Raw genomic sequence first — 19,574 nt, 5'->3', positions numbered from 1 at the left:
AGTCAGGATAGAGAATCTTAAAGTTCTTCAATTGAGTACTTTAAATTTCTTCTTCGGGGAAAAAACAAATGTATACTGGATAAGCATAATGAATTTTGATAATATATCTAATTCATTGCCTGTAGCTATATCTAACAGTTAGAGGAGACCTAGTTTGGATATGGAGCCAAGTTTGCAAGGCTTAAAAGTTATTACCACTGGGTGCAGTGGCACATGCCTGTATTGCCCACAGCTCAGGAGACCGAGGCAGGAGGATTGCAAGTTCAAAGCCAGCCTTAGCAACAGCGAGATGCTAGGCAACTCAGTGAGACCCTGTCTCTAAATCAAATACAAAATAGGCTGGGTTGTGGCTCAGTGGTCGAATGCACCTGAGTTCATTCCCTGGTGTACACACACACACACACACACACACACACACACACACGTTATTACCAAAATCTGGAGCTAAGAGTCAAAAACATGTTGGAGGGGAAAAGCACATCCTTTAGCTAGGAAATCATCTTAAATTCCAGATGCTATATGTTGCTTATCCCTTTGCCAAAGGTTCTTTTGGATAACAGAATCTTTTGATAATTGAATGAGGCTGTGTTCCTTCTCCCCAGCAAAGTACACCTGCATATGATTTTGGGAATTAGTAGATGCAAGTGAAAACCATTCATGGGACCCTTGGGGATTGATTAATGCTAAGATTAAGAATTCCTGCTGTAGTCAGAATTATAGAATTCAGTAAAGAAAGGTAAAGGATTACACTATTTTAGGATTTTCATTAAATGTGGGAGATAATTTCTTGATGCACACTTGTTTTATAAAATACTACATTTTTTTTTTAAATAGCCTTGGGCTTTGAAAACTTTTCACATGTAAAGACATTTCACTAATAAAAGTGTTCAGAATTTCATAATTGGGAGGAAACATAATAAAATCCATGAATGGAAGTTTCATTATTGCGGAGGAGAAAGTTGCTTTAAAAAAAAAAAGAGTTGGCTGTATTGGCTTATTTAAAAATTTACCTTTTTTCATTAGGTGAGAACTAGAACAGTTGCTGAATGTGTAGCGTTCTATTATATGTGGAAGAAATCTGAACGGTATGATTACTTTGCTCAACAGACAAGATTTGGCAAGAAACGATATAACCATCACCCTGGAGTTACGTAAGTATCATGGGCTTGACTTCAATGATTTTGTTGTTTTTAACTGTGATAAGCAATCATAAAATTATTGGCCTGTATTTTTCAGGGACTATATGGATCGTTTGGTAGATGAAACAGAAGCCCTTGGTGGGACAGTAAATTCTTCAGCCTTAACGTCTAACCGGCCTGAGCCTATTCCTGATCAACAGCTGAACATTCTCAACTCCTTCACTGCCAGCGACTTGACAGGTAAAGTGAAGGTCTTTTTGTGTACTTTAGGATAGCATGATGCAAAATTAAATGCGGTTTGTTTCACATCAAAGGATCACTTACCTAAACCTTTTCCATTTCTTTTTAGCTTTGACCAACAGTGTAGCAACGGTCTGCAACCCTACGGATGTGAATTGTTTGGATGATAGCTTTCCTCCACTGGGCAACACACCCCGTGGACAAGTAAATCATGTGCCTGTTGTAACGGAAGAGTTACTCACCCTGCCTAGCAATGGGGAAAGTGATTGTTTTAATTTATTTGAGACTGGATTTTATCACTCGGAGCTAAACCCTATGAACATGTGCAGTGAAGAATCAGAAAGGCCAGCAAAGAGATTGAAAATGGGCATTGCTGTCCCTGAATCCTTTATGAATGAGGTTTCTGTAAATAATTTGGGTGTGGACTTTGAAAATCACACACATCACATCACCAGTGCCAAAATGGCAGTCTCTGTGGCTGACTTTGGCAGTCTGTCTGCCAACGAGACCAATGGTTTCATCAGTGCCCACACTCTGCATCAGCACACTGCTCTTCACTCCGAGTGACACAAGGAGCCCAGAGACAGTGGGTGTGCAGTACCAGTAAACTTGAGGGGAGCTATCAGGTTTGCATAGTCTTTCACTGGAAGTTTGAACCTTTTTCACTATGACATCAGTGATGTCAGTATGTATAGAACTATATCTTGATTTATCAAGAGTATTTTCATTTTTCAATCCATAAATGTGGAAATGAACTATGATCAGCAGAGTTGGGAACTAAGATTGAACTCTGTGGTGCAGCTTTAAGCTCTGCTTCTCTCTTCCTCATCCCCTAGTACCTCTTCCCCTCTCCCTTATTTTTTCTATTCTTTTCTGTTCCCCACTGCCCCCACACCCAATTTTAAAACCTGTAGACAAGAGGCCACCAGCTCAAAACCAGCACAGATGTTCTGAACTGAATGGTATGGCTTCTTTTCGTGTAAATTCCTTTTGCCGTAATGGATGCAGTGGAATAACAATGTTTACAGGTACCAATCCCAGTCCCTGCTCAATGTAGCATTTTTTTGGTTTTTGTTTTCTTTATTAATAAAAGCAGGGGTAGGTTTCTTTAAACTGCACAAACATGCAAGGATTTTTTAAAAATGGAAACTTCTCTCATGTTATTCAACTAGAGCACTTCAGTTTACAAAACAGCAAATACATCTTTATGGAAGCCAGCACGAATGAGGAACCGCGTGCAAATTATGAAGACTCTTGCTTGGATCCTGTTTAAAAATTCTAGACCAGGGCTACCTTACACAGAGTTGGTTATTTTACTGCCGGGAGATTTCTGTGTAATTTCATTTACTGGCTAAAAATTTGGCATTCGAAGATGTGGTATTCATATGGGGTTTTGTCCACCGTTGTAAAGATTGTAATCTTAAACCATACCGGTCACTGATAATTTATTTTATCCTGAGGCAGTTGACTTGCAGAGGCATAGTCTACAAAGCCTAGGATGTTGCCACTCAATGGTTTACATTTTGGGACACCTCTTAAGTTTGTAGCACTGCAGTTCAAAGTGTTAATATTTAGAGGGACTTCTAGATTTTATGCATAATGCAGTAGAACCTTGAAGTATATTTAAGCTATTTGGTTTAGATTAAGCAGTTGGCAAGAAAAATGTGAGTGCCTACCTGAAATAGAATGGTACGTTACCACTTTTAAGTTTTAAAAAGTGATAGACGTTCAGATGCATCTCAAACTTGGTTTTATTTTTATTCCAAACATTGTGAATGAGAAGCCATTGTCAAAAACTTTGGCCATTTTTGCTCTATGGACATGCATCTTTAAGTTATAAGGTAAATCAGACAATATGTAATACAGTATTAGGATATAATAAGCTTTGCTTTTATAGTACAGTTAAAACAATTACCTTTTATTTGCACCGTCTTAACTAATATTTTTTATTTTTACTAGTCGTGTCGCTTTGCAAAAAAATTGTTTGGCTGCATTGCTAATATTTGTAAGTGTAAATCGCTTCAAGGTTGTGCTGATGAGTAGATAGGTTGTAGTGGTCTTAGCAATTGAAAGGGAGGGTATTTATTATACAAACTGTGAACTGCAATGACATCCTTAGTTTTGGATGATGTGTATTCTTGTTTTTTCTTTGCAGCATTTTAATGAAGATTGCTTTGAAGTGTTTACGCAGTAGCACATTTACTATAAACTTTAGTTTAGCACAGTGGACAAAAGTAGTTAAATTAATAACTTAAAATCAGTCTCTAATTTATACATCTAAAGTCTAGCATTCCTGTAGCACACAGTAAATAATGGGTAGCCTGGGCTCTGTGTTGCTTTCTCATATTTGTATCCAAGTTATCAGCTTCTTATTGCTGTGTTGTTGTGCTAAACTTTGAACCTTATTTCTTTTGTTAAAAAATCAGTACTTTCTATTATTTAGTAAGATACTGGCCATAATCTTCCATTGTTATAATTTTAATTTTCACTCTGGGTTTACAGTGGCTGGTCTGTATAAATAATTTACACAAAGATGACTGAATGCTAATACCAGTTGCACTTAAATGAACATGCCCATTCTCATTAGCTGATGCAGTAATATATTCAGTTTATCTATGCATTGCTGGGATCTTGATATAAGATGGAAACAGTGTTTCTTATCTAAAGTTTCGATTATCAGCAAGTTGAATGGACACTTTAGTTATTTAAATATTTTTGACCAAAATCCAGAAAATGATATGAGAGAAAAATAAATTCCAGCTAGTTTAATAGATTTTTAAATGCCAATCTGTTTTTAGCCTCTTAGAGAGTGCTAGCTAGCTGGTAACGTTTACTTTTAATTCCTTGTTAAAATGAGGCAATAATTTGCAAGATTTTTGTATATATGTGTAAATCCTTCATATCTTTTTAGATCTAACTCAATATTTTCTGACTACTTCTGTCATGTATAATACCATTTTGTGCATGCTTGATGTGACATTCGTAATTGTACCACTATGACTTTATTCATGTAAAATAGCTATTTATTGAACTTTCTTTTAAAAGCTGGGTTTACTGGTTTTTTTTTTCCTCTCCGTTTAAGCATCTTAACAGAGAATTTGTTACTGTTTATTAAAAGAATTGCGTTTCAAAGCATGAAAATATCTGATTTACGATCATATGAAGAAATAACACCTTTATTATCAAGTGTTAAAAGCACAATTCTTATAACAAACTGTGATAAATTCTTTTTTTTTTCCTTTTGCCGCATTATTTTCATATGAACAAACCAAAAATTCATGGTGAGCAGTTGCAGTGTTGGCTGATGTATCTTTTATGTACAGGGAATTTGAAGAGGACAGTGGATTCATTTAGAAGTGTAATTGGTGCTGTGATTATAGCAATACTTTACTTTTGTTAGTCATATTTCATCTTTTCCATGCTAGCTTTTTAAATGTTTAGTTTTCCTCTTGTCATGGTCAACTGCTGAATTACTTGAAAGATGTAGAATACTGTTTTAAAAATACTAAAGTCTGTACAATTAGGTCAAAGAATTGTGCAATCGTTTCCTTTTTAATTTTTAAAATTGAGGGTCATAAATATTTGAGAACGTCAGATCTAATAGAGCGTAGTGATACTATTTAATTTAACCAAAGTCTCTAGTAAATACTTCAACTTTGAATGTAAACTAACAAATAAACCTGACCACCAAGGAGATTGTTTGCCCAGAGTTTCAAAGCACATTGTCTACAAATGGAAATTGAAATAATTTATAAAAAATATCGACATTACTATGTTTTTTAAAAAGTTCCTAATTTTTTCACTAAAAGGAGGAAACTATTAGTTTTATTGTTAAATATGGTAAATAATATTCCTCTTAGATGACCAGTGGCTTCAATTGTCCCAGTTTGAAATAAGTACCCTGTGAGTATGAGATAAATTAGTGACAATCAGAACAAGTTTTAGTATCCGATGTTCAAGAGGAAGTTGCTATTGTTGCATTGATTTTAATATTTGTACATAAACACTGATTTTTTTGAGCATTATTTTGTATTTGTTGTACTTTAATACCTGGTGTACAGTTCCAGAAATAAAAATCTGGAAATCTTTTTTTTCTTGGTTCGTGTGAATGAATATTTGCCAAAATTTTTTTTAACAAATCCTAAGCTACACCAAAATAGGTAGATTATACCAGTTTTAAACTGATTTTAGATGCAGTAAATAAGTATTTGATAGGTACGTAATAAAATCAGTAGATAAATTTTTCTTAAATTCCCTGTAATAGTTTTCCATCTATAATAAAATTCTAATTATCCCAAAGCAAGGATTTTAGTTTAATTCAGAAAACATTTGTTGAATGTCTCATGTTTCAAACACTGTTCTAGGCAAATGTGCCTTTTTGTAAAACATAGTATCTGAAATTTGATCAGATATGATAGGCAGACTAGTATTTATGATTGACTACTCTCCCTTATCTAAACTATTCAGTTTTCATCAACTCAGATCTTTCCTAAGCCTTCATATTTTCAAGCCATAGATCTCATTTAGCCTAATTTCTCATGTATGTCCCTGTATTTCATTTGCTCTGACTAGAGCTTTCTCTAGCTCCATTCTTTTTTTTTTTTTTAGTATTAGGGATTGAACTCAACGGGCACTTAACCACTGAGCCACACTGAGTTGCTTAGTGCCTCCCCATTGCAGAGGCTGGCTTTGAACCCGAGATCCTCCTGTCTCAGCCTCCTGAGCCACTGGTGATTACAGGCATGTGCCATAGTTCCATTCTTACAATGCCCTTACCTACCAGCTGGGCACAGTGGTACAATGCAGTTATCAGATTGCACATAACAGATTTTGTACAAGGTCAAGAAAGGGACAAATAAAAGCAAACACCTCTACTATGCCTTGGTTACTTGTCTAGAACTACATTCTTTCATTCTTAGACACCAAAGGGCTTTCCTGTGAGAGATTTGTGGTCCATGCATGCACAGAAGCACCACAAGTATTTAGAACACAGCCAAACATGCTGTCAAGTGCTATAAGAGCTACATGGGATTTCAGGAGAAGCCCTGTGAAAGCAGAATAATCTCCAGTAACTTCTAGGGACATCATGGCCAAGATATTCCTAACTGGCTTCTCTGTTTCCACTTCTGGAATTTCCTAATTGTGTCTCTACTGTAATATGAGCTTTCTGGTCATAAGTGCTATTCAGAAAAATGGGGAAGTGGAATGGGGAATGCTGGACAGGAGTAGGGTGTTGTGAATTTCAACAAGGTGGTTAGATAAGCCTCACTGAGAATGTGACAGAAAGGGAGAGAAAGAACTACAAGACTATCTGGGGGAAGGTCTCTGCAGGCACAGTACAATTTCCCTGAGGAAGGTGTGGCTGGGATGGAATGAGTGGGGAAGAACAGATGAAATTTGAGATAATAAGCAGCTAGATCATGTATGTGAAGGACTTCAGCATTTACTCTTATATTAGATGAGTTTTGAACAGGAGTGTGTCAAAAACCTGACTTTGATTTAAAATAATCACTCTTGGGGCTGCGCTTGTGGCTCAGTGGTAGAGTGCTCACCTAGCATGCACGAGGCACTGGGTTCAAGCCTTAGCACCACATAAATGTAAGATAAAGACATTGTGTCCACCTAAAACTTAAGAATAAATATTTAAAAAAAAATAATAAAATAATCACTCTTGGAGATTTCTGTGAGGGGCAGGAGTGGAAAAAGGGAAACCAATTAGGAAGCCATTGAAATTGCAATAAACTAGTGAGTAAAGCTGGTAAGCCCAGCAGTGAAGGTGGTCAGAATCTGATTATACAGTTTCCATGAGGATTTGCGGGGATCAATAAATATCCTCCTTCCTACCCAAGTTTGGAATTGATAGTTTGAACAGGAGTTAGGTGGATGAAGATCAAAGTAACATTACTAATAAAAATCAGGCAGGTGGCCTCAGAGCTGCAACTGTACAGGCTTACATTTTTTCTCCACAAAGAAAGAGCTGGAGAAGTGGGCTATGGGTGCCTAGTTCTCCAGAAGACACCCAGAAAACTGGTCTTCTCTAATGAGTGGAAAGAAGCTAGAAGCATTACTAAAGGAAGCCCTACACAGAACTATGAGCCATGCAGAAGAGAGAGATTCCTAACAACTATCCTTTACTTGTATTCTCAGGCTAAAATATCTTTCTTGCACACTGCCAGAAATTTGTGTGTGTGTGGAATTTTTCAATAAGAAAATAATGACCTTACATTTCCCCTTACTCAGTTGAAACGACCTTTAAAATTACACATGTACACACCAATTTACTTATAGCAACCAAAGGTATGTTTTACTTTATCCTATAAAAATAAATGTTTTTACAAAAGTTTGTAAACATTAACAGTACTACTAGAATTGCTGATGCCTGGCTAAATTTTATAAACCATCACAGAGGTATACAAAATAAATACAAGAAAAATTGAAACTATAAGTCCAAGTAGTTTTAATAAGTTATTGTGTATTTAAGTGAAAATCAATTAGAACTCAAATTGCATTACAAGTTTGAAATTGTAATGAAGCAAATAACTTTTATCATTGAAAATGGAACGTAAATATATATTAATAAAAACATACTCCATTAGATTTCAAAATATTTGTTCTACAGGTAGAACTCAGAGAAGTGATTAACAAAAATACACTTAGATTTAATAGCTAAGTAAAAAACCTAATTTCTAATTCGCCAAGTTAGCTGACAATTGTGTAGTAGTTTGAAAAAAGCTCTTCTCCTTGCTCAATATCCCTAAGTGCAATAAGAACAACACATCGAAGTGGGCTGAAAAGAGAAAAATAAGCAAAAAAATAAAGTATTAATAAGTATGTTCACATTTTTATTATAACTTTCTCTCAGATTCCTTACATTTTAGTTTATACAATTTGCCTGAGGAAATAGTGCTTTTCCTGATGCAGGTATTCTAAAATAGAGTATGTCTGTTTATAACATTTAGGACCACAAATCAGTAAGTTTATACAACCAACCAACTCTTCTGAAATTGTTTCTATGGGTCTCTAAAACTGGTATCACATAAAGAATTTTAATCCTTTTAAAAAGATTATAGTTAGCCATTCTTTTATTAATTTGTATCTCATATTCTCAAAAACAACATAACTGGAAACTTTTAAAATACTTTTTTTCTGAAACAACAAGCTGCTTATATGCCTTCAAACCTCCTGGAGTATAAGGCTAAGAAAACCTAATTATTAAACACTAACATACACATGTAAAGACATAAAGTTACTAAATTTTAAGTATAGTGAACAGTCCCAAGTTTTCAACATCATTCATTGTGAAAGGACAATTTAATAGGTCCCATATAGCTGGATGTGATGACACATGCCTGGAATCTCAACTGTTCTCCTGTAATCCCAGCTACTCACCTGCGATCCCAGCTATTCTGGTGGATGAGGCAAGAGGATAAAAGAAAATTCAAGACCAGCCTGAGCAATTTAGTGAGACCCTGTCTCAAAATAAAATTCTAAAAAAAGAGATGGAGATGTAGTTCAGTGGTAGAGAACTTGTGCATGAGGCCCTGGGTTCAAGTCTCCTGTAACACACACACACACACAGGTCTCATATAAAATAAAGGTTGTTAGCAACTCAGTGAAGTGACAAAGAATATATCTTCCAGGCTGGGGCTGTAGCTCAGTGGCAGAGCACCTGCCGAGCACGTATCAAGCACTGGGTTCGATCCTTAGCACCACATATAAATAAATAAATAGAATAAACGCACGCTGACCATCTACAACTACAAAAAACTTAGCTCTCCAGATTACTTATATTTAAAATTGTTAAACTTGAGTATTCCCACTTAACAGAAAATAAATGTTACTCTAAAAATATGTCTTCTAGATATAGTCTTTTTTTCACAATTAGATTTAATTGTGAAATGAAGAAAGGAAACAATAGTGTAATTTGGCCCCTTTCTTCAGGTAGTAACTTTTTTCTATGGTAGAGCAAATGATGCTTAAAAAGATTAAAGTAAAAATATATTTGAAGGGCTGGGGATGTGGCTCAAGCGGTAGCGTGCTTGCCTGGCATGCGCGCGGCACTGGGTTCGATCTTCAGCACCACATACAAATAAAATAAAGATGTTGTGTCCACCCAAAACTAAAGAATAAATATTTAAAAATTCTCTTTCTTTCTCTAAAAAAAATTTTATATATATATATATATATATATATATATATATATATATATATATATATATATATATATATTTGAAGATTTTGTGGGTAGGAAAATAACAAAATCACTTGAAAATAACAAAATACCTCTAGGGATAAGACCTGTAAAGTACTGCATAATCACTCTTATGATTACGGGGTAAAATGGGTAATAAAAAACAGAATGAGGGGCTGGAGTTGTGGCTCAGCAGTGGAACGCTCACCTAGCACGTATGAGACGCTGGGTTCGATCCTCAGCACAACATAAAAATAAATAAATAAAATAAAGGAATTGTGTCCAACTACAACTAAAAAAAAAAAGGAGAATGACCTAAGTTAAAGAAAAGTTTTTACTTTTATATAAGCCTACATTAACACACTAAGGTGTCGTGAACATAAAAATATCAATTACATATATGTGTGTATCTGTGTGTGTGTGTATTTGTGTGTGTGTGTGTGTTAGTGTGTGTGTGGGCAGTGGGGAGTATTGGTATTGAACTCAGGGGCATTCAACCACTGAACCACATTCCCAGCCCTATTTTGCATTTTGAGACAGGGTCTTACTGAGTTGCTTAGCTGAGGCTGGTTTTGAACCCGTGATCCTCCTGTCTCAGCCTTCCAAACTGCTGGGATTATAGGCATGTGTCACTGTGCCCAGCATCTGCATATATTTTTGATATAGATAATTTATGTATAATGTATATGTGTGTGTATATGTATTTTATATATATATATATATATATATATATATATATTTTTTTTTTTTGGCGGGGCGGGGGTAGTGGTGGTAGGGATCAAATCCAGAGCCTCACACATGCTAGACAAATGCTCTACTACTAAGCTACATCTCCAGTCCTTTACTTTTCACTAAAAAAATTCTACCCCAAATTCTTTATAGCTTTTTCTTATAAATTATATTTAAGTACAGTAAAAGAAAGAAAATAGAAAATGCTCTTAGAATACTAACCTTTGTTTTTCATAACTGTAGGCAATGTTTGGAAGATACTGCTTCAGTTCTACAGGGAAAACTGCAGGCACATCAAATTCCTGATAACAGACATTAGCTGCTCTGTCTAGGAACAGGCACATATTTTTGAGAAACAGCCATCCATGCATGATACAAACTCAGGGAAAACTGTATTGATTAATGATATCCAATGTATGGTTTTCAAAATTATTGGAACATGCTCAAAATAATAATTATTATTATGTTTCAGGCACTGTTAGATTTTACATGTATATCTAATATATATGAACAAATAATATATAAAATAAATATTGAAAAAGGAGTGAATAAATAATATAATGGAAATAAAATAAAATTTTAAAAGTAAAGCATATATATTTATATCTTATATGTAAACCTATATAATATTTATGTGTTTTACTGTTTACTTTTAAAATATCATGAAATAAACACTCAAAATAGTTAATGGTTAAACAAAGAAGTCAGGCTCTGAGTTCATGTCTCCCATACACCAAAGTCTACATGCTAGTTGTAGCCCAGAAAATTAAGTCTTAAAAAAAGTGACTCATAAATTTAGCAACAAAAGGGGGATATAGGTCTAGTGATAAGGCTATATCAACAGTGATAAAGTAATCTCTAAATTAACTATTCAAAAAATGCTAAAATAATAATGATCAAAAGGTTACAGTCGATTGTCTATGTTCACTGAAAAATCAGAACAAAAATCATAAATTAAAGATTTTCAAATAATGTATATCATTATTTCCCCAAATTCTCTCTGTGATATCTTCTCTTAAAAACAGTTATATTTGGGGCCAGGGTTGTGGCTCAGTGGTAGAGCGCTTGCCTAGCATGTGTGAGACACTGGGTTCCTTCCCCGGCACCACATAAAAACAAATTGAAAAAAGGTATTGTGTCCATTTACAGTTAAAAAATATATATTTAAAAAAGAAAAGTTATATTTGCTTAAAGACTTAGAATAGCTGTAACGACACAAATGCCTTTGGCACTCGTCATCTGGCAAAGAATTAGCCATTGCTGTACCTTGTCTCATAGCCCCATGATGTAAAATTACCATTTGAACAATTGTTGACATACTGTCCGATGGCCAGTGGATTATGAATTTCTGATGTTAGCCATGTACTATCACTCATTTTTAAAGGTCCAAGTCGATCTCTTCCATTACAAGATCTGAAACAGGTGAAAGCATCAGCTAAGGAACTCTTATATCTTCAAATAAAATACCAAATTAATACTACAACTAAACAAGTGGAATTTCTCTGTTAAAAATGCTTGTCAAGACACCTGAGTAGCTACATAGTAGTCACCTAAATTTTCATTTAAAGTACAAATGCTGTAGGTTATAATTATGCCAGTAACTGTGGTTCTTTATCCTATAATTACATTTGAATATGGGCATCACCTACCTGTACACAACCTTTGATATCCCTTTGTCATTTCCATCAATGAGTACCCCATCCAGGCATCTAAAAATAAATGGATTTCCAATGGACTGGAAAAAGATTGGCTCATACTTTTGATATACTGTACCTATTATACAATAAAATAAAGACATATTATAGCAACATGTAAAAATCATAAAAATCCTGAGGAGGATTTCCTTTCTCCGGGACATGAACATAAGACAGAAAAATCTGTTTTAATTTCTCCATCACATTCTCTTTGGTTATTTTCCCTCTTTAAAGAGACTGCACTCGGGCTGGGGATATGGCTCAAGCGGTAACACGCTCGCCTGGCATGCGCGGGGCGCTGGGTTCGATCCTCAGCACCATATAAAAATAAAATAAAGATGTTGTGTCCACCAAAAACCGAAAAATAAATATTAAAAAATAAAAAAATAAAGAGACTGCACTCAATGACAGGCGGAGCACAGAACCAACAGTCCACACCTCAGAACAAAAATATAACTATCTTGCTTAACTAGAAATATGAACTGTTACATATTAGATTCAGTTTTACAAAGTCATATATAAATATATATTTTAAAGTAGAATGGGATTTGATATCTACTAAAGGGTATTTTAAGAAATACAGTTTGCTAATAAATAAGGTAGACATATACAGGAATAAAAGAATCTGACATTCAGGCTTTTTCTCCTCTTACTGGCAAAAGAGGAAAGGAGGCTGGGGGTGTTGGCGCATGCCTATAATCCCAGTGGCTCAGGAGGCTGAGGCAGAAGGATCATGAATTCAAATCCAGCCTCAGCAACTTAGCAAGGTCCTAAGCAACTCAGTGAGACCCTGTCTCTAATAAAGTATTAAAAAAAAAAAAAGGGCTGGGGATGTGGCTCAGTGGTTAAGAACCCCTGAGTTCAATCCCCGGTAAACCCCACTGCAAAAAAAAAAAAAGGAGAAATTAATATTTACTGAATGTTTCCTATGTGCCAGTCACATTAATCTATTAAATTTATTTTACTATTAATTTGTTGACCTATTCTGTTGAATCTTTACAGCTGGGTTAGTTGTACAGGAGGAAACTGAGACTTGTGTGTTTAGGGATATAAAGTAAGAAAATAATAGAATGACTTTTTAAAAACATAAGTCTAACTCAAATATTCACACACACATTTTCACTATATATACCAAATAAGAGAAAGTTAGTTTAACAAATAACATATTCTACTGATCATTCTAATCAATAATGTTTTGCAAAGAAGCTGCTTTACTTGTATACTTCACAGGTATAAACAGTAGGAAAGTCTTTATTCAGTGATTTGTGAGTTTGAATTCTTTTGTTTTAACTTATATAGTTACCAACTAAGTCAAACTGCGTTATTCTCTAATGCTTTCTAAGTAACTTGTCAAAGTGGGCCATACTGTGTTTTAAATTTAAACACTGATTAGAAAGATTTCATTAAGGGGCTGGGGATGTGGCTCAAGTGGTAGCGCGATCGCCTAGCATGCGTGAGGCACTGGGTTCGATTCTCAGCAACATATAAGATAAAATAAAGATATTGTGTCCACCTAAAACTAAAAATAAATATTAAATAAAGATTTCCTTAAAATAAAAATAATTTATCTCAACAGATACTCCAGGATACTTTCTAAAACATACAACATAATTTATGAATAGTTAACTACCAAATTAGAATTTTAAAAATAAATGGAAATCTTTCCAGTTCAACCCCCTACTCTAAGTATTACAGGGCTAGATATTTGCTGAACTTTTATGCATTGATCTATAAGAAACTCTTGGCAGTACTAGTTGAGCTGTTACCAGGATACATAGATACAACTGCGCCTTTTGGTACCAATCCTTTAGTAACGAAGACACCTCTTCCAGCAGAAATCAGTGAGCTAGTTGCTCGAGCAACACTGAAACCCAATGTCTTATAAAGAATTTCTTCTGGTTTAAAGATATTTTGCTGTTGATGTTTGTTTTCAAGTAGATTCACCCTTTGATACTGAACTGCCAGCAGGTCTTGATATTTTGACTTAACGGGTTCTGGAAGGATAGTCAAGATATCTGACTGTTTATGGAAATCATTTAAGAATAGAGCCTGGAAAACTTTCAGTAATGTTCCTAGGACATCTTCATCTGAGATAATTTTGTCTTTGGATTCCTCTGGAACATATCGAAGAGTCCTGAAAATGGGAAAAGTTTCATTCACTACCCTTCAACTAACAGAAGCCAGACTGACTTTATTTTCTAAATTACTGGCCTTAATGAACTGCAAGCTTATTCTCATGTGTGTAAAGAGCATGCAACTGAAGTCAAAAAGAATTGTTTGGGGGGGTAGCTCTAGTTACCTAACTCCAATAAAAGTAGTCAATATTTATGACAGGCCCATTCTGTGTCACAGGCTTTTGGGTCCTTATTCCATCTTTACAGTCAAAGAAACTGAAACTTGGAGATGATAGGGAACTTTCCCAACGTCCTACCGAGAGTGCAGAGTCAGAAACAGAAATGTAGCTCAGCTTTTTTTCCTCATTACACCCAATAGCCATTTGGATATTATAAGAATCGTTGCATTACAACTGCTTTTTTCTCAGGCTTGTACTTTCAGAAACAAACTTTATATCATTTGTCCTACTCCCTCCAGGAGTACACGCTTTAATTACATCACTTTTATTTCCACAACTGTATTGTTTCTTGTACTAATTGTACTTTTACTTCTGAAGAAAAATGTATCAAATCTGGTCTCACCATTCTATAGGAATGATGCACCTGAATTCATGCTTCTGTAGTATGAATCTTTGGGAAAGCTCCTCTGTTCGCCAGTTTTTCAGAAACTGGCCTTCGGTTACCAGTCTGCCTATTTGGGTGAGCGCGGTGCTTGCTTCTTGCAGCTCACCAGGACGATCTTAATACCAGCCACCACACTAACCCCATGAAGACTGACCCCCCTATCATAAACCCAACACTTCGTCGTGTCTTCGGCTGCTTCGTGCACTTATTAATGCGTTAGCTACTCCAAGCTTGTTACCCTTACAGTCAGCTGCGTGGTTTTCACCCCATAAATTACTAATACGGAGAATTCAAAATAACCTGGGCTTTTCTGAATTTCAAACAATCTAACCATCCCCGGGCGGAGAAAAGGCCAGCACTCTGACGAGGTAAAGACTTTTTAAGTTTCTAATTTTGTCCAAATACAGCATTCCAGCAAGCTCGCACCAGAAAAGAATACGCGCCACCACAGACGCGGACCACGCCAGCCTTGCAGACTTCGCAGGCCTAGCAACGCGGCGCCTACCGGGAAAGAGGTGACATGCCCCGCCCTCCTAAGGCCAGCGCCCGCTTCAGACCTCCAGCCGGCCAAGGACTCCAATTAGCCTCAGCCTCGCCCGCGGCAGGCCCCGCCCACCCCGGGCCCGCCCACCTAGGTTCCGCCCCTCTCAGTCCCAAATGGGCGACCTCAACTCCGCCCTCCTCGGCCTGCCTGCCTTCTGCTTCGCACCCGCCAAACTAGTACCGGGCCTCAGGCTCGGCCCCGCTGCCAGCCCTAGGCCCTTCGGTTGCCTCGGCTTCTTCAGGCTCAGGCTCCTCCCGCTTCAGGCCCGGCGGCCCTAGCGGCGCCGCGGGCTGTAGGAAGGCGTCTGGTCCGGCCGCCCGGCTCTCTCACCTCGGGTTGTGGCTTAAGTTCAGCGCGATCCAGGGAACGAAGCGGTACTTGTAACGGCGCCATCGCTGCCACAGGCACCGCAGCAGGCGGCCCATCATGGCTACCCGCTGGCGCCGTGACGGGGACCGCGCGGGAGAGGCGGGTCGAGGTCTCGGGTCCGCCCGGCCTGGGGAGGAGCGGGGTGCGCTGTCCCGCCCTCCAGGTCTCCATTCTCGGCATCCCTGGCACCGCCTGGTTCCTCTCGCCCGCTGGGTTCGGCCCTTTGACCCAGCTCATTAAATCAATCGCGTGGAGCTGGAGGGGGACCTGTTCCCCTTTCCTTTCTTCAACCATTGTGTATTTTCGTTCGTGAACACGCACACTAGACCTGATTGAGCGCAAAAGTCACAGGGCTCCAAGGGGCTCCTGCCCTGGAGGAAGGCGTGCGAGGAGTGGGCTCCTGGTTTCTTTCTCACGGATTGTCCAGCTGGTCCTGGCTGCTGATCTCGCCGAGCATGTCTGCTCTGTTCCGCAAGCTCCTGTCCATTCTGCTCTTATTCTCTCCTCTCTCCGTTGCCTCTTAGCAGTAGCCTGAGTCTCCCTGAACCAGTTTCCGTGGTACCGCAGACCTCAGGTCCTTCCATCCCAGCCAACTCGTTACCACAAAGTTATCAATGTGGGAATTTCGCGAGTATATGAACTTAACTAATGGGACAAAATGTGATGATGCCTGTTTTCACTCTAGTTTTTCTCTTCATTCTCCCAAAAACCCCAAGGCAAATCTACGTAGACAAATTGATTCTTAAAAGCAGCTTTAGTTGGCATTCGAATAACTGCACACGCTTAAAAGGATCAGTTTGATAAAGTTTTGACACATACATCTGTGAAATTATCACCACAATCAAGATAATGAGCATATCCATCATACCCAAAAGATCCCTCATGACCTTCTATAAGCCCTTCTTCCAGCCCCTCTTTCCAAACTCCAAGCAACCATTGATCTGTTTTGTGTCACTAGATTAGTTTGATAATGATGCATTATCCTTTTAATATGTCCTTGGGTTCATTTGGTAAAATTTTGTTTAGAAGCTTTGATTTGTTGTTGTTGTTGTTGTTGTTTTTGGCTTGCACATTCAATTTATTTTTTATTCATTTATTTAATTTTTATTTAACAAATACTTATTTTTTTGCATTTTTTATTTTTTAAATACACGACAGCAGTGGAAAGCATTACAATTCTTATTACACATATAAGGCACAATTTTTCATATCTCTGTATATAAAGTATGTTTACAGCAATTTATGCCTTTATACATGTACTTTTTTTTGCATTACAATTCTTAATACACATATATACCACAATTTTTTTTGTATTTTTTTTTTGTAATGCCCTTTTTCAGGTTTGGTATTTAGAATAATACTTACCAAATAATGGGATGAATTATTCCCTCTACAGGTGATATTAGAAAAGACAACTCCTCTCCATAACACACACACACACACACAAATACCTGGTTTGGACAGAGCAATTACAATGGGGACAAACTACAAGTATCCATTAACCATTTTCAAATCAACACATTTATTAGGAAATAAATGTGTTGGTGCCATTTCCTTGGCTTCCATAGTCTGCCTGAGAGTAAATCCCAACCTAAAGTTGAAACTGAACATCTCAGATATAGTGAAAATCCAGGCAGATGCCAGTGGTCTCACGGATATTTTGTTCTATTCTAAAAGAAATAATGGGAAATAAAGTATTTGCCAACATCTCTCTTTATTTCAATCCTAATATCATGTAGGATGTTGGCAAAGTCTAAGGGCTTTTCCCTTGGACTCTTTGCTTGGTAACTTGGCATTCTTCATATTTACCTGATTTGCTAAATGGAGTCAACTGAGCTCCAGACAAAGAAAGAGTCTTTAAGGTGTCCGTATCTAAAAAGAACCAAAAAGAATTAGTTGAATTTTTTCCTATAGTAATGTACTTGTCTTTAAAAAGAACACTTTTAAAATTTATTTCCCATGCTTACTAGATTTATGGTATTAAGATTAATTTTTTTTATTTTTTATTTTTTATTTTTTTTTATCCACACAATTACATATTTTATTTGTGAAAAAAAAATACTCCCGCCATCTTGCCAGGCAGTGCAGAAAGCAAACATTTATCTCCACATAATTCACACATTTTTTCTTCATTCCCAACAACGCCTAAATGGCCTAAATGATAAATTAAACATTTGGCTAAAACATACCAAGATCCCAAGTGTAAATGGTGAGACTGCACCCTGCTTTTAGTAATAAGTGAGGTAGTAAATATTAGATGAATCAATAAGCTTCTCAGAGAATGACTTCACCAAAATGCTACTCATACCAGGGCAAGGAACCATATTTGAACTCTTTCCTTTCTGATGGTTGAAAAACACATTTAATTCCCCATAGAGCAAAGGTCTCAGGTCTCTCTCTCTCTCTCTCTCTCTCAACACACACACACACACACACACACCAAGGCGGTTGAAAATACAAAATCCGAGGATGCACAAGTCCTTTATAAAAAATGGTACAGTGTCTACATACAACCCTTGCACATCCTCTGATATACCTTAATTCATCTCCATGTCACTTACAATACCTAATATAATGTGCTATGCAAATAGTTATTATACTTCATTGTTTAGAAATAATGTAATGACAAGAAAAAAGGCTATGTTATTAGACACAATTTTTTTTCTGAATAGATTTGGTTCAGTGTTAATTGAATGTACAGATATCAAGTTCAGGGATCTGGAGGACTGACTGTATACACACATGCACACACATACACACACACACATCTCACACTGGATCTTGAACCCATAATCATGTCATAAGTTAAACAAAATTGATTTCACAGTCTGAGCAGAGGGAAGTACTAAGAATTTGGGATCAAACAGCTATAACCTGTGTTAGAATGATGTTGGAAGTCTCTGTTGCTTTCTTCAAGTCTATGTAGGGGAAACAATGACTCCTTTGTAAAATGATTGAGCAAATTGACTTGCACCTGGTAGATGGTAGGCACTAGCTAAATGAAAACTGGTAGCATTAATCATATAACTGATGAGTTCACTTATCAGAGGTTGAGATTCTACTCTCCTCTCTGGACTAACATCCTGGGGCCCTAGACATACCCTTATTTGATGCATTGGTACATATTTCAGCTCATATAATTTTTTTCTATTACTCAATTTAATTCACCTTCTGACCCTTCATTGTACATATTGGGAGATACTTACATTCAGGTAAATCAGGGTCCTTCCTCCATCTTTTCTCTGGGGTTCTATCATGATTTAGAGTTAACAAAAGAAAAGTATTAGCTCACAGCCTAGTGAAGGAGAAAGATTTTTTTAATCTAATTTTTCCACATTTGTATGGGTGCATTATATTTGTACATAATGGTGGAATATACATGCACACAATATCACAATACAATTTGGTCAATATCATTCAATAAATCTATTTTAAAGCAAAAAAAAAAAGAAAGCACTATCATAGTAGAATGACATTTTGAAACATTTAGAACCATTTCTTATTTAGAACTCCATGTTTTGGCATTATTACAGTATCGTGGGAATCTTTGCAAAAAGGATATTATAGCAAAAGATAGACTGAAATTTTTGAGTTTCAAAAGCCTAATCCCTGGGAACTCAGAGACAACAGGATGGGGTTAGAGTAAGTCTTTTTTGTTTTTTTAATTTTTTAATATTTATTTTTTAGTATTTCTTTTTTTTAAATTTTTGTTGTTGGTTGTTCAAAACATTACATAGTTCTTGATATATCATATTTCACACTTTGATTCAAGTGGGTTATGAACTCCCATTTTTACCCCATATACAGATTGCAGAATCACATCAGTTACACATCCATTGATTTACATATTGCCATACTAGTGTCTGTTGTATTCTGCTGCCTTTCCTATCCTCTACTATCCCCCCTTCCCTCCCCTCCACTACTCTCTCT

The 19,574-nt window shown here is 36.6% G+C and overlaps 2 protein-coding genes across 9 annotated transcripts in view; one reads left to right on the top strand and one right to left on the bottom strand.

Moving 5' to 3' along the window:
- Mier3 (MIER family member 3) overlaps positions 1-5,468 on the top strand; it is a 30,907-nt gene extending 25,439 nt beyond the window's left edge. For all 3 annotated transcript variants that reach the window (XM_046456285.2, XM_058583129.1, XM_058583128.1), the window contains exons 11-13: positions 1,024-1,151; positions 1,237-1,379; positions 1,489-5,468. In XM_046456285.2, the coding sequence (XP_046312241.1) occupies positions 1,024-1,151; positions 1,237-1,379; positions 1,489-1,946 (729 nt within the window). In that variant the 3' untranslated portion in view covers positions 1,947-5,468. The remainder of the gene's footprint in view (positions 1-1,023; positions 1,152-1,236; positions 1,380-1,488) is intronic.
- Setd9 (SET domain containing 9) overlaps positions 1-15,758 on the bottom strand; it is a 36,916-nt gene extending 21,158 nt beyond the window's left edge. The window contains exons 1-7 of one of the 6 annotated variants that reach the window (XR_009227972.1): positions 15,606-15,758; positions 13,760-14,127; positions 11,949-12,072; positions 11,597-11,712; positions 10,522-10,627; positions 8,769-8,866; positions 7,813-8,166 (exon numbers count right to left, since the gene is read on the bottom strand). Coding sequence is in view for 2 of the 6 variants with exons in the window: in XM_046456358.1 (XP_046312314.1) it covers positions 8,079-8,166; positions 10,522-10,627; positions 11,597-11,712; positions 11,949-12,072; positions 13,760-14,127; positions 15,606-15,703 (900 nt within the window). In the remaining 4 variants the exon portion in view is untranslated. Of the gene's footprint in view, positions 1-7,812; positions 8,167-8,768; positions 8,867-10,521; positions 10,628-11,565; positions 11,713-11,948; positions 12,073-13,759; positions 14,128-15,605 lie in introns of those variants that run through there. The other 5 variants (XR_006854396.2, XM_046456358.1, XR_009227974.1 and 2 more) reach the window with 5 other exon arrangements.
- Between the last annotated feature and the right edge of the window lie 3,816 nt (positions 15,759-19,574).

The sequence above is a fragment of the Marmota monax genome, unplaced genomic scaffold, assembly GCF_021218885.2.
Source record: "Marmota monax isolate L192 unplaced genomic scaffold, Marmota_monax_Labrador192_F-V1.1 WCK01_AAM20220418_F8-fsc00037, whole genome shotgun sequence".
NCBI lineage: Eukaryota > Metazoa > Chordata > Mammalia > Rodentia > Sciuridae > Marmota > Marmota monax.
Note: the sequence above shows the minus strand (reverse complement) of the source record. Positions and strands in the feature narration are given on the sequence as shown.